This window comes from Hypomesus nipponensis, chromosome 25, assembly GCF_054491055.1.
Source record: "Hypomesus nipponensis isolate SF chromosome 25, ASM5449105v1, whole genome shotgun sequence".
In the NCBI taxonomy this organism is placed as follows: domain Eukaryota; kingdom Metazoa; phylum Chordata; class Actinopteri; order Osmeriformes; family Osmeridae; genus Hypomesus; species Hypomesus nipponensis.
In genome coordinates this window covers 8,345,981-8,370,765 of record NC_140385.1, presented here as the reverse complement: position 1 = coordinate 8,370,765, position 24,785 = coordinate 8,345,981, and the positions used below count along the sequence as shown (strand labels likewise).

General features: G+C 48.7%; 1 protein-coding gene across 5 annotated transcripts in view; it reads left to right on the top strand.

Moving 5' to 3' along the window:
• Positions 1–24,785, top strand: part of pde5ab (phosphodiesterase 5A, cGMP-specific, b) — a 41,156-nt gene that overhangs the window by 8,712 nt on the left and 7,659 nt on the right. The window contains exons 1-12 of one of the 5 annotated variants that reach the window (XM_084691598.1): positions 4,051–4,176; positions 6,037–6,541; positions 6,962–7,135; positions 10,695–10,784; positions 11,315–11,386; positions 11,708–11,797; positions 11,909–12,046; positions 16,664–16,731; positions 20,195–20,303; positions 20,405–20,489; positions 21,726–21,901; positions 22,972–23,022. In XM_084691598.1, coding sequence (XP_084547724.1) covers positions 4,079–4,176; positions 6,037–6,541; positions 6,962–7,135; positions 10,695–10,784; positions 11,315–11,386; positions 11,708–11,797; positions 11,909–12,046; positions 16,664–16,731; positions 20,195–20,303; positions 20,405–20,489; positions 21,726–21,901; positions 22,972–23,022 — 1,656 coding nt within the window. In that variant the 5' untranslated portion in view covers positions 4,051–4,078. Of the gene's footprint in view, positions 1–4,050; positions 4,177–4,316; positions 4,430–6,036; positions 6,542–6,961; positions 7,136–10,694; positions 10,785–11,314; positions 11,387–11,707; positions 11,798–11,908; positions 12,047–16,663; positions 16,732–20,194; positions 20,304–20,404; positions 20,490–21,725; positions 21,902–22,971; positions 23,032–24,785 lie in introns of those variants that run through there. The other 4 variants (XM_084691597.1, XM_084691599.1, XM_084691601.1 and 1 more) reach the window with 4 other exon arrangements.

The window sequence follows — 24,785 nt, the reverse complement described above, 5'->3', positions numbered from 1 at the left end:
AGCATTCCCAGGCTCGGAGCTGCACGCTATCTGAGCCAAAGTCCTATCTGGGTTACAGATGAGTGGAAAAAGGCCGTTCTGAGTAAAACTGTACATGTTTACAATCCAATAGGTATGTTTATTGTCTGTTCAAACTGTATACTGACATTTCTATTTTGGAAGGATGTGTAAATGCACATTACGTGTGTCTATGGGAGCCTCTTTCTGGTATGATCTTAATATAATGCGTGGAAGCTGAACCATGAAAATAAACCCAAAGTTAAGAATTGAACAAAGGTGTGACATGCAGTCACATTGATCTGTACAAACTTTCCGCAACAGCTACAGTGCCCTTTCAAGTTTCAACGGGAAACACAGCGTCCCTTGTATTCATTTATAATTTATAACATAAAATCGTTTTTTTTTCCAATCATATCCTGTTAGAGACAGCAGAGGCAGTTATGGCAGACTCATTTGGGCTTCCTACAGAACCATCCATCTTGATTCAGATGGAACACTGTCATCTACTTTTCCATTTCATCATCCGTCCTTTTTTTCAGTGTTCGTCCGGGAACATTGGCCTACGTAGGCGCTCTTTAGAAACCCTATCTCATTACCTCTCTTCTCCCCTTTTTCATCTCAAGCTAAAAAAAAACACGCCATAAAGAGCCTTTCACGTCATGAACGTGCTCCCCTCCAGCGACACTTCCAACGGCGTCAACCACCTCGCCAATTACTGCCCTCTTCTGAGGTCGACTCGAAGGCATTTCATTGGCACTGAATGAATCCAATCAGCATGGATTTAGCACAGGTAACGTGTTCCTCGTTCTCGGCGCGGACCTTGGTTCCACACCGAGGTAGCGTGACACCCGGGAGGAGGAGAGCCGGCGTGCTGTTGGCAGCGCAGGTGAGCCGACATTGTCAGAGCTCTTCGGAGGAGATCTCCATACGGCTCATGGGAGAAGCTGAAAGGCCATGCAAATGGATTCAAATGCGTCTGCCGAGAGCTCGTTGTGAGTCATTTACCCTCCGTGGACGTGTAGAGGTAATTATGGAATCGCTCAAAAAACTCTGGCGATACCGTGCCAGGTTTGAGGTCCCTAGGCGGCAGGTTCTGCCTTTATCTACACACACACACACACACACTCGCGCACACACACAGACATAGTCACACGCAATCACGTACGACCCACTTAGACCCTGTGCAGACACGTGTACAGCCAAAAACTCTTAATAGACGTTTGGCTCCTGTGTCCTACTCTCTGTGGAAGATGTTCATAGTTCACCTACTCTTCACCAGAGTTCACCAACTCTTTTATCGCGTACAGGTCTCAAAGAAGAGATTCCACTCCTCAAACAGGAAGTCTGCCCGTTTAGAGTTTGCTCCCGACAGGAAATTGCATTTCATGTGCATGTGGAACAGCACACATCCAGTCTCCTGTTGTTCTGTCTCTGGCACTCCTCGCGATGACGGGGATTTAGAGCACAGTCGCTTCTCTTCCTGTAGACAAACACTTCATGTAAGTTTGCTTTGGAGACGGCATCTGCTCAACGATGAAAACGTCCTGAACGAGACCAAAATCCATCACTCGTGCCAGTTCCGAGGTGAGCTCTTTCGCTTCCAGAACTGACCGTGAGTGGCCTCGCACTGGTCTCTGACGCTGCACAGAGCCGCTCCTGTGTTTCCTCAGACGAGGCAGAAGGCGGCCGTGACGCCCCTGCTCTCGGCCTGTTCGCTGCCCTGAGCACACAAGCAAGCTCGTTTGAATGCAGACTCAAACCGTCGAGGCGTTCCACAAGGAGGTTTTTTTCACAAATGCCAATCAGAACATCGGCGGTACACAGGGTATGCAATGCAAGAAAGTAGGGTAAAAATGGGATCTAAACATGGTCGACATTAACGGAACGTGTAAGAATGCTGTGCGGCGCTATCAACTGAAACATAAACATTGAGTTTATAAACGGCATAAACAACTTGCGGTTGAAATGAAGAGTTCCCCTCAACAGACACACTTTTCTTCCCCCTGCAGGCTTGATATAAATCTCACTTCACAAGTCTCACTAGCCCAGGAAATCCAGTCAGGCATCCAATGTCACACTTACCCAGCAGCGACTAGTTAAACACAACACGAAACGCCACTGCTTCTCACCGCCTGTTCCTTTGCATAGGCTTGTAGGGCAGTAAAAACAGAGTTGAGTGTTGCAGTTAGGAAGGAGAAAATCTCATCCCTCCGGTCCCCGCGGGCCTGTTCCGCTAGGCGGCAGCGCGGTGGGTCCGGGGGCTCGTGTCGGGGCCGGCCTGTTTACTGACAGGGCTCTGGACGCCAACGCTCAGGGGCAAAGTCCGCTGAAGGAGCCGGACGACGGGGACACAGAGGGCTAGTGTGTGCTGTGCGTGCGGTGCGTGGGGACTTTGCTTGTGCGTCTCTGTATGTATATGTGTCTGCATACGCACACATACTCGGGTGTGTGTGCGTGTGTAGATGGTGAACTCAGCATTGGTTCCGTGATCAAAAGTTTTACTGTGGGGTGGTTATCTCAGAGTCCAAGCGCATGGTTTACAATAGTGTCTGGCCTGTTTAATTTACTCCCGGGAGTTCCATGGTGAATAGGAGTGTTGTTTGACTAGTCGCTGAAGCCAAGGGCATCTTACCCCCCTCACTGTCAGTTGACTGGCGACACCTGGATAGTGTTCCAGCACTGGATAGTGTTCCACACACACACACACACACACACACACACACATGCAGTGATGCACACGCACGCACAGTGATGCACACACAAAACAGGTCGCCATCCTCCAAACACACACACACACGCACTCACACACGTCTCACACCTCCACTATGGTTCTCAAACAGCTTTTGCTTGTTGATGTTTGTGGTCATTCTGCAGGATTTAGGTTCCACAGTAACAACACTGGTGTGTGTGTTTGGGGGGGGGGGGCAGGAGACAGAGAGAGAGATGACAGAGAAAGCGAGAGAGAGATTAAAACTGAGAAGGGAAACAGACAAGTCTTGACCAGTTCACCCACACACCAAAGAGGATCATGGATAGGAGTACCTCCCCAAGGGCCTGACGATGTCCCTGTGTGTGTGTGTGTGTGTGTGTGTGTGTGTGAGAGAGGGACAGAGAGAGAGAGAGAGGGAGAAAGAAGGAGAGAGAGAGAGAGAGAGAGAGAGAGAGAGGGAGAGGGGGTGTGTTTGTGCCTGTGTCCCACTTTGCTTTGTGTGTTGAGAACAAAGTGCTGTCTGTAGATGTGTGAGTGTGTGTCCTTGAGGATGGTAGAAGTGGCTATGTATTTGCACACACACACACACGTGTTTTTTTTTTACAACGGCACTCTCTTGAGCGTGCACGTGATCGAGAGGAAAGTCGGGACGTTATCATCTCACTCTTCGACTCGAGGGTCTCTTGGAAGTGTCATGCACTTGCCTGCCCAGATTCTGGGGGGTCTCCCTCCCATAGGCCCAGGGGCTGCCTTGACCTCTCAGGGGAAACAGGGGACCATCTGCTGGTAAGGTAACACCACTGAGATGGCTGCCGTCCAACTGGCTGGACTCAAGAGACTTCTTCTGATCTCCACAGACACAGCTATTGACTGGAGCTGTGTTTACCACTGTGTGTGTGTGTGTGTGGGGGTAACTGAATTAAGAACATATAAAGAATTACTCTTTATTCCAGATTACCTTTTGTGATAACAGTAAATGTATCCGGGCATTGCACGTAAGTGATTTAAAATATGAATAAAACCTGCCATAATTCACAATGCCCCGAGGATACATGTTCACCCAGCCATAACAACCATTTCCACTAGTGGAGAATTCTGCGATTGAAGAAAGAGGGGGCTGAGAGAGAGAGAGAGAGAGAGAGATAGAGAGGGGAGGGGGGGAGGGAGAAGGGGGGCGATGTTGCTGCACTGGAGCAATCACACACTCTTCAAAAGAAGTCTACCCACACGCGCTCACGATGTAGGAAGCGCTCGGCGCCCGTCTGATAACAGTGTACCAAACACACTGCTCTTTGTTTGATTTCGTCACAACTATCATTGTCGTTGGGTTGATGGTTTTCTGATAAATTGGGTAATCTTGGCGTCACCATGGAGGGCTGCTTTCCCCCAGAAGGCGAGAGGATGGAAGCTTGGCTTGACGACCACCTGGAGTTCGCGCATTCCTACTTTGTGAGAAAGGCTACAAGGTAAGATAAAAGTAAACATGTTAATTGCGCGCTGCATCTGACACAAGAGCGCTTTTTTTTCAGTTGACTATCAATCTTGCTACCTTTCTGTCAGTCCGGTCGGCCAGTTTCTGTTTTTGCAATGACAGACACCTTACGTTGATTGATTGCTTTATTAATGACGTATGTGTTTTGTTTTAAACGTGTCATGTAGTAAGATATGTCTACAACGGCGACGTACTTCGGTTGATTCCAAACAGTAAGACTAATCCAGGTCAAAAGACAAGTTCTGGTTCATTTCTTTCTTTCCGGCTCCAGCACCATTAACTACTGTGCTATACACTAAATAGGCAAAAGCGACGGACCTTCATGTAATCATTAACTACTGTTCGTGGTGAATGTGCCACTACTAATTGTGCCATTCTCTACAAGCGATTTAAATTGCCTTGAGGAGTTTGCTTACTTTTTGGACACTTTGATTAAAAAAAAAAACATTTTCGACAAAAAACGTGAAGAACCATTGTTCATATATTTTAATGTTTCAATGCACACGAGTGCTATGGATAAACTCCATCAACAGAGCTGTACAGTAGCTTAGTCGTTTCGAAGAAATGTTAATACTCACCCAGCATTATAATTATATTTATAAATATCTCATGATTTCACTGTGCACTTGTTTGATACCAACCGTACCGTACCAACAAAAATATGTTGGGCACAGGCGACCAGCATCGCAACTTTGGGTACTTTTGATCTCTGAGAAGTAGGTTGTCCTTTATTTAGGTCTAGACACATTTCAAACAAGTATCATTTTTTACTCTGCTACATTAGTCATTTAATCAGCTTTAGCATGTCCTCATTTTCCATAAGAATGAAAGCCATATTTGCAAAGTTAAGTAGACCTTTCAGTATTTTCTCTCCTGCTGTTCTCACGGCATTGCTAAAGCAAGGATATGTGTGTGTGTGTGTGGATGCGGATGCATATTAAAATACTGGCTGTTTATTGCTAAGAAATTAAGAGTTATTGAATGTGCAGTGTTTTCACTGCAGGTGTTAAACCTCACCCTGTAGGGGTTTCTCATTGTCCTAACACACACAGGGACATGCTCCCAAACCCACGTACATTCACACACATATTGCTTGCTCTCTCTCCCTCTATCACACACACACACACACACACACACACACACACACACACACTGGCATTTCTTATTCTTGGCTGGGTAGCGGTCCTCTCCCATTGGCTTGCTGTGTTGTGCTGTGGTCAGGTTGTGTGGTTGTGTGTCTGGACGACAGCCTAATCGACCAGCTCATTTCACGGCGATGGCTTTTTACTGCCTGAAAGGGTTTCCTGGGGTTGCACAAGTCGAGCAGCGTCTTTGATATTTTTCCGAAATGGTCGAAATTGTACCCAGTATTTCTTTGGTAATGCACGTGATGATTTGAAATCCGGATATGATGCTGTATCGTAAGCCACCGCTTGACGACGTCTTGCTAATGTGGAACCTGGAGGTTCTCTGTGTGTGAGGTTCTCTGTTTTCATGCATGTCCACTGTCCACATCCTGAAGCTCAAGTGTTGATTAGACATGTGTCGCTTGATTAGACATGTGTCGCTTGATTAGACTGCCACTTGACCTACAATTAGAGAAATCACACAGGCGCATACACACGTGCGCACACACACACACGCACACACACACTCCGATGCCTGCTGGCTGGTAAAAGCTTTCCTAATCGGATATGCACAGTGTCTGGGGGCTGTCCCATATTGGTGCTCCTTTTCATCTCATCCATGTGTATTAGTTAACAGTGACGCTTCCCTGCTGTGCTCTGTAATACCGGGAGACGTCCTTGACACCCTTGCCGTTGTCTGTTGACAGGGAGATGGTGAATGCGTGGTTCGCTGAGCGTGTCCACTCCATCCAGCCCTCCGCCAACACCTCCTCGTCCAAAGAAGCCCCCCCGGGCCCAAGGGCCCCCCAGGCCCCCGGCGAGCAGCCCTGCCTGGCCTCCCTGCCCCCGTCCCTGGGCCTGTTCGACAGGCGCTCCCCCTCCCCGGCCCCCAGCCCGGCCCCCGGCACCCCCACCCGCAAGATCTCCGCCTCGGAGTTCGACAGGCCGCTGAGGCCCATCGTGGTCAAGGACTCGGAGGGGTCCCTGACGTTTGTGAGCGACGCCGACCAGCCGGAGCGGGGCCCCGTGCCCCTGAGGGCCCAGGTGATGGGGGAGGGAGGCGGAGGAGGGGCCCGGGGCGGGGACCGCTGCGCCCGGCTGCTGGAGCTGGTGAGGGATGTGTCCAGTCACCTGGACGTGACGGCACTCTGCCACAGGATCTTCCTCCACATCAACGAGCTGATCGCTGCAGACCGCTACTCCCTCTTCCTGGTGGGTGTGGTCGCCAGGGGTAGGGGGCCTGTGATTGGATACGCTTCATTCTTTTTTTATGTACAGGAAGTAATAACATACTGCAATCCCATGAGGTTAACAACCAGTGATATTTATTAATAATCAGTTTAAAATGGACTAAGGCCAATTTTATATATATATATATATATATATATATATATATAATTGGACTATGATTTTTTTCTTGAGGTGGTCTATCATAATTTTGCCTCAATCTTTCAGAAATGTATTTCTTTGAAATCCTTTTATCCACGCTCAACAAGCGACATTACAACATCCGTAGTCAGTTAGTGGGCCGTAGCACTGTAAAGTGTTTGCCTGTCTGTTTTGGAAGAACATCTGAACATGACCGCCTGTATGACATCACCGACCGTCCCTCCCCTCTCCGACCAATCCCAGGTGTGCGAGGACAGCTCCAACAGGAAGTTCCTGGTGAGCCGTCTGTTCGACGTGGCCGAGGGCTCCACGCTGGAGGAAGTATCCAATAACTGCATCCGCCTGGAGTGGAACAAGGGCATCGTGGGTCATGTGGCTGCCACCGGGCAGCCCCTCAACATCAAGAACGCTTACGAAGTGAGTCGGACCGTCTCCCTCGCTCGCTCGCCCTCTCGCTCTGCTGTTTCTCCTCTCTTTTTTTGCGGCCTCTCTCGCTTCTTAGCGCAGGGTGTCGGGTGTCGTGCATGGAAGCCCTTCTGGGGTTCTGTGAAGGAGAGGATTATGATGCTGACTGTAATGAGGTGGTTTGTGTGCAAATGTGTGTGTGTGTGGAAGGAATTGGGGAAAGGGTGTGTGTATTTGGGTTTGTGTGGGTAGGGGTGAGGGACGTGTGTGTGTGTGTGTTTGTGTGTTTTGGGAGTCTTTCATGGGTCTTTGCTGACTGAGCACAGGACTTGTGAGGGTCCGTCCAAGTCCAGACCACAGACAGACACAGCAGCGTGGAGGTCAGAGGTCACCGATGGAGGACCGCAGGATGTACACACACACACACCTACACACTCACATATTCACACACACACACACACACACACACACACACACACACTCAAAGCAGACACACACTCACACACATACACGCACGTACTCACGCAGACTAAAACACACACGCTCACACACACACACAGCTTCGCTCACACACACACACACAAAGATACATGTGAGTTGACCTGGTCTTTTACTTAGGAGCTGCGACATACGTGTGAACTGACACCTGGTCCCCAGACAGCAGTGCTCTGGTCCCCCCTGTCTGGTGTCACGTTTCAACACGCATCAATAAACCTCCTTTCCATCCCGGGATCCCGGTCTTATCATGGACCATGACGTATCAATCAACTTTTTAAAAGATTTCATAAAAAACATTTTGGGTCATTTTTTTTTAGGGCAGGTACAGTCATGGGTATGTAATGTCTAATGTGTTTCGTGCAATAAATACAATTACTGCATATCATGTGCGAACCCTGGTCACATCTCAATACATTGGGGGAGAGTTTTTGCCATATAAATTGCAGTATAACATTACACTTGGTGTAGTGTATAGTGGGGGGAAGGAGAGCAGGGTTGTCTATGAGTTAGGTTCATGTAGTCCTGGCTGTGTGATGTTGCCAAGGTCACGTTACCATGCCCTGTACCCAGGAGAGCATTTTAGGGAATGCCTTTTGACCTCTAGTGATGTCACAACTCTAGCCCCCAGAACTTAAAAGCTCAGCTTTCCTTCATGGCTATAAGTCAATATAGAGATACGTTGAAGGGTTCTCTCTGTGTGTGTGTGTGTGTGTGAGCACAGATGGTTTTCTTTTTTAAAGTCTTTTTTACATGCTTAAAGAGCTCCTGTGCATGTATGTTTGTATATATATTTGTATGTATGTATGTATTTGTGTGTGTATGTATGTGTGTGTGTTTGTGAGCACAGATTGTTTATTTTTACATGCTTTTAGAGCTCCTGTGTGTGTGTGTGTGTGTGTGTGTGTGTGTGTGTGCGTGTGTGTGTGCGTGTGTGTGTGTGTGTGTGTGTGTGTGCGTGTGTGGAGACAGAGGGGGCCATCTGTGGGGAAGACAGGCTGTCATGTGAACAGCCTCCAGACTCACCCTGCCTCCTCAGCAGTCAGACCCCCCGTGGCTGAGTCCTGTACCTCCCAGACAGAGTGCAGATGTGGCAGAGCGCGCGCGCGCGCGTGTGTGTGTGCATCCGTGTACACTTCATCGGTCAATCTGTGCGAACGTGTGCTTGTCAATGATAATCGCATGTACAGTACTGCACTTCTCTGTTGGTGCGTGTGCGTGCGAGCGGCGATGACACGAGCGTGGCGTTGTGTGACAGCAGCTTGTTTGGCTAGCCCCTCAGAGAGATGAACACGCCCCGGTTGCTGGCCAACGTGGCCCCAACCATGACTGTGCGCTTGATATTCATAGCTCCTAAGTCTTACTAAGTGGCCGGGTGTTTTCATGTACAGACGCCAAGGGACCAGGACTGAGGACAGGAGACAGGGAGAGGGAGGGAGAGGGAGAGGGTGAGGGAGGATAGAAGGTAAAGAGAGAGAGAAAGGGAGGGAGAAAGAGAGAGAGAAAGGGAGAGAGAGAGATAGATTAGAAAAGACAGCGAGGCAGAGACAAATAAAGAGTCATTGGCTCCTTGTTGTCGCACCTGCGTCCAATTAGTCAGTTAATCTGGTGTGTGTGTAAGTAGAGACATGGTGTGTGTTTGTGTGTGTGTGTGTGTAGGGAGAGACATGGTGTCTGTACTTTAGAGAGAGACAGAGGCTGTGTGTGTATGTGTGTGTGTTTATATACCGGACTGAGCTACTAGCTGGGTCAGTAGAACCTGATACCAGATGTGCGTTGTGTTTGCGTGGACCGCTTCACTACCATGAAGTGTATCTGCGTCATCCTGCGCCTACCTAGGGACGTCCTGGCCCTGTGATTGGCTCGTTAACTTCCCATTAGAGTGGGTGGGATTATGTTCTGAGAGGAAGTGAGACTGCAGAGTTGAACCCCCCCGGATGTTTAGATTGGTTTTGCCCTCTGTGGGTAAAGTAGTTGGCAGCTCCTTGAGCCAGACCAAATATAAGGTATGGAGAATGCATGCGGGCGTGGGGTAGTTTTCATCTATATAAACACTTACTGTACCATCTAAGTGTGCTGACTGTGTTGTCTCAGTTTCAAAAACACACATCTGTATTCGTCTTATGTTTGAAACGTTTTCCTTGGTTTCCGAGCAAATATCTTTTGGATTTCTAAACACTGAGAGAAGAACTTGTGCCTCCAAAAACTACATTTGGCTGTAGTCATTGCGCTTTTCGACTTTTTTCCGATTAGAATCATTTGGGGTGGGAGTTGAAAGATTTAGGTCAGGTGTCCTCCTTTCCCTGTCGTCAGCCCAGAGGGAGGCAGGTGGGATGGGGAGCCAGTTTGTCTGAATGACGTGAGGGATTTCAGATGGAAATGAACTTGTGGGTTGGAGTAGCTGTAAAATGAGATGTTTGTTCATCTTTTTTTGCTACTGAATGATGTGTGTGTTTGTGTGGGTGTTAGTCAGGTATGGGCTCGGACGCGCAGGCACCCACTCACCCACGCACACACACACACGCACCACTGTAAAGCAAGCCCATACACACACACACACACACAAACACACACGCACATCCACCACTGTGTTGTCGGGTTGCAGTCATTTTAAAGCATGCCTACACACACACACACACTCTCTCACGCGCACACACACGCACACTCGCAGGTCCCCCTAAGCGTGCAGGCTAATGGTAATGGAAGCAGAGTGTGGTTAAAGGTCAGCGCGTTGGTGGAGGGGCAGGATGAGCGCTAGCTCTCCGAGCGCTCAGTCTGACTGAGACGCAGCCTGGACGGCCCGCTCCGCTACCGCACACAGCCCTCCACGTTCTCCCATGACCTTTTCAAAGGCACCCGGTTCCTGTGTGGGTTCCTGTGTCTCCTCTTACTTGCTACAGGTGTTTCGGGAGTCGTTTGCGGATGACGGCATTCACACATGTGTTTGTTCCAGTCTTTTTGTTTTCCTTTGCATTTGTTGTGTTTTAGGTGTATTGTTGTCGACTGTACAAACGTACGCTGGTTCTTTACATTGACACGGTGATGTTGAGGTTTGGCGTGTGTGTGTTCCCTCCAGGACCCCAGGTTTAATGCTGAGGTGGACCAGATCACTGGCTACAAGACACAGAGCATCCTCTGTATGCCCATCAAGAACCACAGAGAGGAGGTAACCACACACACACACACACACACACACACTATCCACACACACACACACATACTATCCACACACACACACACTGTCAAACATACTTGATTTTTTTTCTTCTGGAAACAAGGCCATCTTCAATCAATAGTACAGCAACTTAACAACCGAATGACACTTCAAAAATGTTTCATCTGAGATTGAGATACGACTGAAAACAATGATTTTAAAGACTATTTCACTAAACAATGTCTCACTGAATTGTTACTTGTTATGTGATTGTGTCTTATTTGATGTGTAGTAGTGAAATTGGACGAAACAAAATAGACAAATATACTTGGTAAGATTTAGATTGTTTCCAGCGTGTGCCCTGATTGAATCACAAACAGACATGGAGCTCAGAAGGAATTTACCTCCACTTTGAAAATCCGTATGGGTTGTCTAGATTTTGATGGATCCTCTTTCTGCGTGTGTTTCATCTGCTCTCGCCCTCTCTCTCTTTCTCTCTCTCTTCCCCCCCCCCTCGCTCCTCTCCTCCTTTCATCCCCCAGGTGGTGGGAGTGGCGCAGGCCATCAATAAGAAGTGTGGAGAGAATAGCACCTTCACTGAGCAGGACGAGAAGGTAGGGGAGAGAGGCAAACTCCTCATCACTTTCACTCTCCTCCAGTTCTCCTCCTCTCTCTCTCTCTCTCTCTCTCTCTCTCTCTCTCTCTCTCTCTCTCTCTCTCTGCCCTTCATCTCAGACTCCACTTTCCTTTCAATCACCCCCTCGACTGTCGTCTCGCTCTCTGTCTCTCTCTCGCTCTCTCTCTACACTATCCCCTCCTCTGTCATCCTCGAGTGACCTTTCGGGTTGCCAGGTCTGTCTCTCGGTTTGGCCCTCACCCCCCATCGGTGTAAATGTCACGTTGTGATCCCCGCTCACGGTGCTCCACCCTGGCAGGATTTCTCGTCCTACCTGGCGTTCTCGGGGATCGTCCTGCACAACGCGCAGCTCTACCAGACCTCCCAGCTGGAGAACAGACGCAATCAGGTGACAGGAGGGTGTGTGTGTGTATAACGTGGGGGTCCATGCGGTGTACCTGTGTATTTGCACATGCCTGTGTTTGCACATGCTTGAATGTGTGTGTGTGTGTGTGTGTAGGTTCTCCTGGACCTGGCCAGTCTGATCTTTGAGGAGCAGCAATCTTTAGAGGTTCTGCTGAGGAAGATTGCGGGCACCATCCTCTCCTTCATGCAGGCACAGGGATGCACTGTCTTCATAGCCGACGGAGACTCTTTGGTGAGTACTCACACACACGCACGCACACACCCACACTAAACCACACTCACTCGTCAAGCAATCCTGATTCCGTCCATTTTCTCTCAGACACACACACGCGCGCACACACTGACAGCGAGCGAACACAATCCAAATGTCACGGAGGAAAGACAGTTTGAGGGCCCGGGGGGAGGGGAGGGGGGGGACCAGCCAGCCTGTCGACAGAGGTTCACACTGAGCAAAATAATTCATTAAAGAAGAACAGAAAAAAACAGAGGAATGATAAAAGGCTGAAGGAAAGCGGAAGAGAGGGAGAGGATCGACAGTGAGGCATATTGAAGTCAACAGAAAGTCTTTAGAGGAAGCAGAGGGCAGAAGCATGGAGAGAGAGAGGGGGAGAGAGAGGGGGAGAGAGAGAAGAGAGACCATATAAAAAAAGCTTAGTTATTCTGTTTGTTCTACTCTGTGAATCTCCTTTCTGTCTGCCTTTGAGCTTGCACAGCCAGACTGCAAACACACACATCCCCCTGCAGTACACCAATTTATGCTAGCTGGGACCTACTAACAGATATAATATTTCAGACATCGAATGACCGTTTTCCAATATAATAGGAACTTGTGAACTTGTTTGTTGATAGGAGTGTTTGTTTGTGTGTTCCTGCGGACTTGCTTATGAAACGTTTGTGCCTATGCCTGTATCCTGTGTGTGTGGGATGGAAAGATGAAAGAAATGTGTCTTTCCAGAACCTACCAGAACAGCGCAGGCAGTGACCTCTGGCTTGTTTAGTCTGTCCATGAGGGAGGCTGTGGGTTCCACAGTGGAGAAACTGCTGTGGCCCATGATTGGGCGAATACTATAGCTGTACTCCGGAGCGATACAGATGCGCTCTGCTAGTGCCTGCTCGCACGGCGAGACGCCAGTACGAACGCTGAGGCTCCGCCTCCCGCCGTCAGGAGGGAGAGCGTGGACGATTGGGCCGGAGACCCGGACACGTCTGCTTCCATCCAGCAGGAGGAGGAGGAGGAGGCTGGACCTCGTTTGACCTTTGATGGAAAATGACAGTGATCTGGGGGGTAGATTTCAGGGGCTCTCCTCGCGCGTGGACTTTCAAGCGTGCATGCGCACACACTCACACACACACACACACAGCCTAAGGGGGTGTGCGGTTGTGTCATGTGATGGGAGTGTAGGTGGAGAGTTCTGTCTACAACATTGGAACTGTTTTTATAAAACAGCCACAGGCAACATACTCACACACACACACACACACACACACTATATACACACACACACATTCACATACAGAAAAACACATACAAACACACACACTTGAACACAAACGGCAGCTACAATATTCTCGGAAAAGTCAGACTGAGAAGCACACACACACACACACAATTAAGTTTTGACTGTGGGTTGAGTGTGTGATTTATACGGGAGCGAAGACAGGGGCTCTCTCCCTGCTGTGTGTGTGTGTGTGGGGGGGGGGGGGGGGTTGGTGCTTAAAAAAGGAGAGAGGATGGAGATGACTTCAGTCAGCTAAAAGCTTTTCCATCCCAGACATCGCAATTTGGACCAAAGTGATAGTGGGAGAAGTTCTGACCAGGAGGAGTCAGAGAGTCATCCTAAGAACAGGAAGATAGTCCAGCTAATACTACTGCGTGACAGAGTGTGTGTGTGATGTTGTTCCGTGTATCCATACCGGGACGTGTGTGTGTTCTATTCTGGAGTGTTCATATCTGTGTGTGTGGTGTTTTGCGTGTCCATATCTGTGTGTGTGGTGTTTTGTGTGTCCATATCTGTGTGTGTTTGTGTGTGGCGCTCTGTTTGTCCATACCTGTGTGTGCGTGTGTGTGTGCATGTGTGCTACACAAACATCTCCTCACTCTCCAGTCAAACACCTCTCGAATATTTACCCGTTGAGAGAGAATGAGAACACTTCATCCAGCCAGCGCTGTTCCCTAATGAACAGGAATAACAGACCCATTCTTTAACCGTGTTTGAAGTAACATTTCAAGATTGTCACCACTGTTAATGATATCTGAGACAGGTTCAGTCCCAAACACGCCGTCATGTTTTGACCGCTATGCTGATGTCAACCTGTGGTTGATATCTGGTCGTGGAAGAGGTTGGAATCACGGTCGCTTTGGAGACTTCCAGCAACTACGGGGGTCGATGATGTCACTGGCTTCAGTGGATATCCACTGTGATGCTCAGCAGCTTTATTAGAACTGGATTTTAACTGGACAGCTTGGCCTGGAGTCAAGTATGGAGAGCTTAGTGTGTGTGTGTGTACCTCACAAGACCAGCTAATTCTCCAATTCTGTGTCTCTCTCCTCCCTGACTCCCCCCCCCCCTCTCTCTCTCTCTCTCTCTCTCTCTCTCTCTCTGTCTCTCTGTCTCTCTGTCTCTCTGTCTCTCTGTCTCTCTCTCTCTCTCTCTCTCTCTCTCTCTCTCTCTCTCTCTCTCTCTCTCTGTCTCTCTCTCTCCCTCTCTCTCTCTCTCTCTCTCTCTCTCTCTCTCTCTCTCTCTCTCTCTCTCTGTCTCTCTCTCTCTCTCTCTCTCTCTCTCTCTCTCTGTCTCTCTGTCTCTCTTCTCTCTCTCTCTCTCTCTCTCTCTCTCTCTCTCTCTCTCTCTCTCTCTCTCTCTCTCTCTCTCTCTCTCTCTCTCTCTGTCTCTCTGTCTCTCTCTCTCTTTCTCACTTAACAGGCCTCTGCTCTCTCATTCTGGCCCTTACCTCTCAGCCTCACTTGCTTTTACTGTTGTCACACGTGTGACAACCTCATATGCCTATGTCAACATGGATGTCTGCTCTGCCTCAATCCAGACGCACAGTATACAACCCAATATAAACGTCCTTGGGCAAAGAGGACTCCTAAATGACAAACTCCAGCCTCAGACGAACCCCCCAGAGCCTGTTGTCAGGGGCGCCTGTGTGGGTCTCGCTGACAGTAGCAAACAGTAGGTACTGCTGCGAGCCGCTGTTCACGTCAACTGCGTCTTTGGCAGACCTAAGCACGCGGGGAGAGATGTGTCTCGTTCAGTTCTCAGAGTGGTGTGAAAGCTGTGCCTGTGTGTGTGTGTGTGTGTGTGTGTGTGAGCGTGCCCAGCATGTGCTGGCGTGCTTGTGTGTCCGTGTGATGTGTGCTGACATTTAGCTTGGCCATGGGAGGGCTGTTGTGAGCTGCAGTGTGGTCTCCTGTTGTGAAGAAGCCCTCTCTATGTAGAGGTGCATCTCCCACGCTAGACTCTGGGTTCAAACCACAGTGGGAGCCAGTGAATCAGATGTTGGGAGTTAGAAAGCCAGATGTGTTCTCCTCTCTCATCTATCTCCCCCTCTCTCTCTCTCCCTCTCCCGCATGTCCCTCTTTCTCTCTCCATCTTTCTCTCTCTCCTCTCTCCCTCTCGCTTCCTCTCTCCATCTTTCTCTCCTCTCTTTCTCTGTCTCTCCCTTTCTCTCACCTCAGATCAGGTTGACGAGGAATGGGAACGTTGTCTTTTTGTTCTGATACTGACTATAACGATGGTTTGAGCCCATCAGACGTCCTGCGACACGGACTGGTTTTCATCTCTCTGACGTAGAGATCTACTGTATAAACTCCACAGTTACTTATCACAGGAAGTAATACAGATGTGACACGTCTAGTTCATTTTCTCCTGTGCTTTTACCAGTCAGCTAGCCCCGGTGTCCCATTTATTCAATACAGTTGAATTTATTTGGAAGATTTATATGCGACAGAAAATATACACCGAACCTACAGTATATTTGCCTTTCATGTAAACTTCCTCCTCCAAGGGAACCACTCGTAAATGGTAAAAGTAATTCTTTATTTTAGGTTTTAGTATGAAAGCTACAGCTGAAAGCGAGATAGATCAGGTGAACTAATGACTGCAACTGCAGATATCAAGTTTTTTTTTTCTGGGTCAGAAAAAGGCGAATGAAGACGTCTCATTCCCTCCTTTATCTCGCGGATGACACACTCCAAGGCCCAACATCCTGTCTCTCCCCTCCCGTCTCTCAGAGATGGAAAAAGGAGAGCCTCGCGAGGGGAACTAGTCCCTATATGGGGCTAACCGTGAGTGCTGGAATGCCGAAATAAACTCAGCTTCTGGCTGTGCTTGACGGGTAATACATCAACTCTTTTCTTTTTCTCGGGAGCTGGGACGCGGGGTAGTGCTTTAATTGATAGGGGGGCCGCGAACCTGATACGTACAGAAAAATGCAGGCCGCACATCCTACGCACACTTGCTGACACACACGTACCTATTCGTGTTCATTCTGTCTCTCGCTCTAAGGAGGCTGTGCCTTGCCTTGGTTGAGTATACCCCCCCCTCCCCCCCTCCTCTTCCCCTCCCCCCCACCTCCCCTCCCGACACACACACACACACACATATCACCCCCACACACACACACACGCGAAGCATAAACTTGCACACTTCCTTAAACACACATTGCCTCTCTCCCCCCCCCCCCCCCTGCATTGTGGCTCAGCGCCACGGTAAGTGCAGGGTTTGTGTGTGTTGTCATCGGAGCCTAATGGCATTAAGCTAGCTCCACTAGCCACTGGCATGTCTCGACCCCGGTCAATGAAGGCTGCCATAACCTACATCAATAACCAGGTGTAACTGTGTTTCAGAACTCCTTCTCCAGCGTGTTTCACATGGAATACGATGAACTGGGAGAGGCCTTCGACGTCCCCAAACGGTAAGGGGAGCACCTTCTACTGAAACCAAGCCCGTGTTAGTTCCAGGTTCCACAGGTGATGGTTGGCCAATGTTTCGGTTATGTCTGTCAAAGGAATGTGTCGTGAGAAGGAGTGCTATGTTCTGAAAACGTGACGCATTGACACATCTGTGACACATGCCCATGCAGAGGTAAACAGACAGGTAAAGAGGCAGACAGACAGATGAAAAGACAGACAGGAGGACAAAAAGGACAGACACACTGACTGTTATCAAACTTCTTTCATCCTGAATGTTTGCTGTGGCTGAGCCTGGCTGTTCACAGCTCCTTTGGGCTCTCTCTCTCCAGACACACAGCTGGGATCTCAACCATCTGATCGCAGAGCTCCGATATAACCTTAGTCCTATTAGCGTGAGTCTTGGCCTCCAGCTAACCATCTCTCTCCAAGGCCTCGTTTGACCGGCCCCTCAATCACAGCCCGTTTAGGAGCAGCTATCAGGATGGAAGGTTGTTTTCGGAGATGGATCTAACGAGCGAATTGCACGCAAACGTCTCTCTGTTGTGTTTGATATGGAGGCCAAGCAGGACTTACAGCAGGATTAGCTATACATGTGGGATAGATATACTTCAGGGCTCTCCACTTGCCTCTGTGTGTGTGTGTGTGTGTGTGTGACTCACCTCGTTTGAATAAATAAAAATGCCATCTATTTCTTGGTCTCATTGGGCATAATGTAGGTGAGACAGGATCTTTCTTCCTGGAAGACAATGCCAATGAAAACACCAGTTCATCTTGGTGTCAGCCATCGTTGGCTGTAGCTAGAGCTAGTGGGATTGGCTGGACAGAACTGGCTCGGACCCCCACCGTGATGATCTATTGCACGCTCTGGACAGCTTGGCTTGTGGGATATCAATCGCCATCGCAAGTCCCTGGGCTTGTAATGCTGTACGTGCACGACCACACAAGCTGTGCTTGTCTCATTTACGATATTTTTTTGTGGAAAGAAAGTAAAAGGAGAGATCATTTTCGACATTTCTAGGGGGACAGTTTGGGGAATGGAATTTTGTACATCAAAGGTCAAACAAGCAAGGGAGAGGAGGCAGGGAATGAAAGGAAATGAGGCGATGTGACAATAAGAAGAATGATGACAAATATAAGAATAGAAGAGTTCTGAAAGAGGGAACCATGATTGAAGGGTTTCTGAGTAAGGAGGTGATAAATGGGTAAAAGGCCTTTTCGTCCTCTCCCAGACCAAAATGAAAGAGGTCTTAAATACATATTTTGTGCGAGATAAATCTGTCTGCAGTTCAATTCAATCTTTTTCACCGCCTGAATTCAGAATTGAGATGTGTGCGTGTTTGTGTGTGAGGACGGGAATGTCTGTGTACAATAATATTATTGTGTGTGCGTGTGAGTGTGTGTGTACGTGCCAGCTTTAGGGGCAGGAGAGAGATGAAAAGATTAAATAAGGAGGGGACTTAGAAGAAGGAGAGAGAGAGCGAAGGAGACAGAGAGAGAGGGAGAGAGAGAGAGACACAGACAGAGACAGAGACAGAGAGAGAGAGAGAGAGAGAGAGAGAGAGAGAGAGAGAGAGAGAGAGGGAGGGAGGGGGGAGGGGGAGGGGGGAGAGAGAGAGAGAGAGAGAGGGGGGGGGGGGGGGAGGGGGAGAGAGTGGTGAGAGTGGTGAGAGTGAGTGAGAGAGAGTGTGAGAGAGAGAGGGAGTGAGTGGAGGAGAGAGTGGAGGAGTGAGTGGAGGAGAGAGTGGAGGAGAGAGAGAGAGCGGAGGAGAGAGAGAGAGACACAGAGAGGGAGAGGAGAGGAGAGGAGAGGGAGAGGGAGAGGGAGAGAAGCGAGGAGGACAGAAGTGAAACAAACCAGATGTTGTTGCTTTCCCCCAGTTGTGTCTCATTCTTTTACATTCTGGCTCGTCCCGGCCAGTCTCTTTTCCCTGTGTTTACATGTGGTAATGGCCCAAATAGGGCTGTTCTGTGTATATAGAGACTCTCTGGGGTGAAGCGCAGTCATTTGGAGCTATCGTAGAGCTCGGCCAAATGGGATGGCTAACAGCAGGATGTTAACGTTGACTTTATGAACCCTTTTTTTAAGGGTGACATTAACCTCAGGCAGCAGCCCCCAGGATGACACACCGAGTCACTGTGAAACAGCCGGTTCAGCCATCTTGTAAACTGGACTGATAAGGGGATGGCTGTTTTATTGGTTTCTGCATGCGGACCCTCTGGTCTACAATATGTTTCTTTTATAGATTTCAATGCATATGGACAGCAAGTAGACGTGAACTTGTTCAGAACACGCTGTGATAAATAACCTTCAAACCTAAACAACCAATCAGTTATCTCTCTCCCTCTGTCTCTCTCTGAGAACATATTTATTCCTTCCACTTCACTGTGTTTCTGTCTCTACTGGAATGTTGGAGTCGAGCCAGACTGCTGCCTCTGCTGTTGACCTTTGAACCTGCTTACACACACACACATATACACACATATACACACACACACACATACACACACAACCACACACACACACAACAAGGACACCATGCAAATAGAGGTTCTTATTCAAACACACGTGTCCACACATGGAGAAACAGATCACCATATTTACTGATGTAAGCAGTAGGGCTCGATCACACCACATGCAAATACCCAAAAACGACTGACATTCTGCACACTTACACAACGTCAGTGAAAACATTACGGCTTCAGTGAAACTGAAACCCAAACACCCTCACTTAACTTTCAATTCAAATTCTCTTTTGTAAAATCATCTCTACGCTGACTTTTTCTCCTTTGCAAACCTCTGGGCAGCCCAGAAAGGGTCAAACATCATGGTCAGATATGTTAAAGCAGAGCGACTTTGAACCCGCGTGTTCATTTTGTGAGTTACTCATTTTCTGTGTTTTCTGGCACCAGTGGAGGTTATAAATAGCATCATTAGGCATTGATAGAGCTGTTTGACAGGCAGAGTATTTCAGTCAGGCATTTTGTGAGGCAGCCAATATGTACTTAGGCCCAGGTAGGAGTTGGAGGCCTTTCTCCTCCATCCAGATCTACTTCCAGACCTCGCTCTCGTCCAGATGTTTGGGCGTGCAGGCCAATCCAGAGGTCGGCGGTGTGCTTTGGAAACCAGGGCAGCCAATCCGTTTTTGATAGGACACAAGACAAGACATGACAGTGCGTGTGATAGGTTCCAACTCAACATGGCGCCTCCGTACGTAACAACAAAGCACAGTGTACCTCACCGTGACATGGAAACCAGACGATGTGATAAAGTCCGATACGATAACGTGTGATACGATACATACGATACGATCGGATGAGACGTGATCGAATAAAACGGAATACAATGCAAAAGAGTAAAGTGTTTTGTTCAGGTCGGTGCTGTAAATGTTATCAATGCCACGACTTTCCCATTGGTCTAAATGACAACGCCGTTGTGTGTCCTGCCCCCTGTCCTGTGGTGCCTAGGGACTGTGACGTCAGTCAGATCAACTACATGTACGCTCAGTACGTCAAGAACACCATGGAGCCCCTCAACATCTCCGACGTCACCAAGGACCAACGCTTCCCCTGGACAGTACGTACACAGACGCCGACTCAGGACAAGAGTTTGTCTGCTGTTGTGTTTGTGCTGTGTCATCCCTGATTGCGGCGTGTGTTTGTGTGGTCTTCGTGCAGAGCGAGAACCCAGACCACCCCAGCAACCGGATCAGGAGTCTCCTCTGCACGCCCATCAGGAACGGGAAGAAGGATAAAGTCATAGGTACTTCTCTCTCTCTCTTTTTCTCTCTCTTATATCTCTCTCTCTATCTCCTGTCAGTCTATCCCTTCCTCCCCCCTTTTCTCCGGTTTCCCCTTTTGATTTTTTTTTCACTCCCTTGCATTTTCCGTTCTCATTAGCGGTTCTTGTAGGCACCAGATCAGAACTGTGATTTGCGTCACTCCATCTTAAGAAGCAAGGGAAGGAGAAAGCACACAGGAAACCCGGTTCCCCTGTGATTTCATTATTTAAATAAGAATACCCGCAAATCCATCCTTAAGGAGATTATGATGTAACGCCAGTTTTCATTACAGCTGAACAGAGCCTGGTGTTGATACTCAGACCGCATTACCCATGTCTCCTGAACACTGCTCATTAGCCAGCGACAGCAAGACTCCCCTCACTCACTCACTCCCTCCCAAATCCTAAGCGTTATCATAATTAGCCCACCGTGCTACCATTATCTGGCTGGTTGGACAGTAACGGCCAATATAGCATCAAACAAAGCAGGTCTCCTCCGAGCTTCTGCTTCGATCCTCAAGTGTGTCCGTCTGTCTGCCCCCCCCCCCCCCTTCCCCCCCCCAAGATCAAAACGCCGGCGCCGCTTCGCGACGAGGCCTGCATTACAATAACGTCCTCGTTCTGTCACCTCCGGTTCCTCTCCATTAATTCAAGACACTTCTCTCTCTCTCTCTCTCTCTCTCTCTCTCTCTCTCTCTCTCTCCCTCTCTCTCTCTCTCTCTCTCTCCCTCTCTCTCTCCCAGGTTCAAGAGACACCAAAAAAAACGTCACGTCTCGAGATTTTTATTAACATAAAGAAAAGTATTAAGGGGAAATAAATAACTGTGTGTGCATATCGGTTTGTGTGTGCTGGTGATGACAGCAGTTCTGTGCCGTTTTTTTCATTCCGAGTGAGTGTCTGTCTGGAAGCATTGCGAGGACGATTACTCATGCGTTCACACGTTGGGTTTCAGACAGAGAGGTCAAACTGAGGAGAGGAAAGAGTGAAACTATTTGGAGGGCGAGACAGAGATTTTCTGTCTTTTGTCTGATAGTGTGTGTTGGCAGTGTTTTTTGAAGAGGCTGTTTTTGTGTGTGGATGTACGAGCGCGCGCGAGCGTGTGTGTACGCGTACGCATGCATTTTCCCCACAATCGACTTGAAGTTTCTGCCCCCCTGTAATTGATCTCTTGAAGATGTGTGTCAGACACTTTTACTTGTGTGTGTGTGTGTGCGCAGGTGTGTGTCAGCTCGTGAACAAGATGGACGAGGCGTCGGGTAGTTTGAGGAGCTTCAACAGGAACGAGGAGCAGTTCCTGGAGGCATTCGCCATCTTCTGCGGCCTGGGCATCCAGAACACTCAGATGTACGAGACTGTGGAGAGGGCCATGGCCAAGCAAGAGGTCACCCTGGAGGTCAGACACACACACACACACGCCACAACCTCTTATACACGCTCATATGCACACTCGATCTCCCTTTCTCACACACCGACACCTGGCCCCCGCTTAGAACAACCAGTGGAGAGTACTTGAAGCGTGTTTGATTCCATGTTGAGTTGGCTCTGGTTGATGGAGCATGCCATTGGCCCCAACTAGTGTGATTGACTCCCTTTGAGGGTGTCATGTCTGTGTTTACGAAATCCAACGCACCCAAAGTATCTGATGGTATTTCCCAATAGTATTAGACTCAGGTGTGGTGATTAGGCCTTCAGAGTAATCACTGATCTAACATCATCAGGGTGGGCTCAGCAAGGCTGCCATGGGAGCTTTCACTAATCCAGATCCTTAAGTATACAGTTAGTATGCTTTAGAGAGTTTTATGCGGAATCTGTGACTTTGAGGAGCTTCTTTCGAGAGTTGGAAACGTTTCGTGAGGGGAAGATGAAGTTCAGTTGTGAATGACTATGATTAGTAGAAAAGTCTGTAAAAGCCCCTTTGAGGCTTAAGACACACACACACAGGGACACACAGCCTCTCTCCCACTTTCTTATGGAAAGTGGGCCCCAGCACACATCCTCTGCAGCCTCTACCTGACTGCTCTATTCTGGAGCTGTCCCCCTCAGAGCTGCTCGCTGACGGAACCTTTCCAACACAGCTGACGCCAGCCTGCTTCCTTTTTTTCTCTCTATCTACATTTCTCTCCATCTCTCTCTCTCTTTCTCTCTCTCTCTCTTTCTCTCTCCATCTCTCTCTCTCTCTCTCTCCATCTCTCTCTCTCTTTCTCTCTCCATCTCTCTCTCTCTTTCCCTCTCTCTCCAATCATCAGTCTGCCCATTGTCAGGGAGATGTGAAAATGGGTTGTGTATGTCTCTGCCCTCCTCTAGTTGTCGGTCAAAAAAGCACGTCTCATCACCGTTGTTAAAGAGAGGATGTCAGGAATAGAGATGTGAATTGTTTGGCTCACTGAGGAATTGTACTGACACCTTTGTGTGTGTTGTGTGTATGTGTGCGTGCGTGTTGCGTGTGTGTGTGTGTGTTCCCAGGTTCTCTCGTACCACGCGTCAGCAGCAGAGGAAGAGACGCGGGCGCTCCAGGTAACCGCGGTAAATTACAATTTATTAATTTAACACCCCCCCCTTTGCACAAACACACATACACACCAATACACACTGCACACAACACAACCAGTGTCCTCCTTCAGGGTGTGTGGAAGGGCAGTGTGTGGCAGAACGTAACAAGAGCCTTCTTTGCTTACTCGGCACGTTAAGACAACCATCGGAAACACAATATGGCTGACATTCTCACACACAACCACACACACAACCACACCCACACATGTGTGAGAAAATGGTCTTGGAAGGAAATAGATAACCATTTCCAGGAAGGATTTCTTTTCATCCAAAAAAAGAGGGTTAAAATCAGCCGAGGGCAGATTAAAGGTTTTGTGGTCGCCGTTACGAGGCCTGAGGTGTGCCAGTATTGATGGTGGCTAATTTACAGGATTTTAACTGTCCAATGTAATTTAGTTTTACCTGAGGCTTTTCAGCTGTGGGCTTGTTAGCATGGGAGACTAGCTGCTTGTTAGCATGGGAAACTAGCTGCTTGTTAGCATGGGAGACTAGCTGCTTGTTAGCATGGAAGACTAGCTGCTTGTTAGCATGGGACCCTAGCTGCTTGTTAGCATGGGAGACTAGCTGCTTGTTACATGTGTCAGAAATACTAATCTATCAAGCATTGCACAGTCAGTTGGTGAATAAGTTTAATAAAGCTTTATTGCTTGCGGCCGGCCCACAAGGAGACAAAAACATCACACGCCATTGTGCTACAAGTTTGTCCCCTAGCACGTTGTGCTAGCTAGCTATTTAAGCAGAACCGCTCTTTACAGTCATTGGTTAAGACAAAGGCATGCAAATGTTCCATTGCTCTTCTTCATTGGCTCCTTGCATAGACCTGGCGCGCGTGTGTGCGTGCGTGTTAGAGTGTGTGTGTGTGTGTGCCTTTTGACCCTTGTAAGCTTGACCACATGATTCACCCAACACAGATAAGGCCAGACATCTTTTATGGCCTCTCCAGTAAGAGAGAGTGGTCAGCCCAGGTCACCATGTTTACATATGCCTCGTGTTCCCCAAAGTTCAGATTTGGGGGTAGGCCTCTCTCTACACAAAAGGAATGCTGAACACAGAATCATTCTTATACAGGATAAATGTGTTACACCTTCAATTTTCTCAACATATGGGAGACTAGCTGCTTGTTTGTATGGGAGACTAGCTGCTTGTTTGCATGGGAGACTAACCTCTTAAAGGTATTGAGTTGGAGGGTCCATTGTGATTTAATAGCTGTCCAATCACATCACTCATGAATCGGTCCAATCATACAGGCGAAAGGATGTCATCTGGTGATATTTCCTCAATCAATATTCTCCCTCCGACCACAAACCAGTGGCCTTCATAGGAAATTGTCTCCCGACCTGGAACATCGCAAAATGGCACCAACCCACAAGAGTCCTCCACACATCTTTAACACAATTACACCCCGACCCCCCCCCCCCCACCCCCCACCCCCCTCTCTCCACGCGCCCTACCCAATCACATCACTGTGACCTTCTCCACAGATCAGAATCCACTCCTCCGTCTCAGAGGGGGCTCTTAGAACGGAACCTAATAACGGCCCTCCCCCCCAGGGCAGCGCACACACACACACACTCACACACACATACACACTAACTAGGGCAGTGTCGTTTTTAGGACAGGTCCCCCCTCCCCTGAGCGGAACTGTGGCCAGTCTCTGAGAGACAAGTCGATGAAGTTGATGAGCCTGCACTTTCACATGATCTACAGTGTGAACATGCACTTGTTCA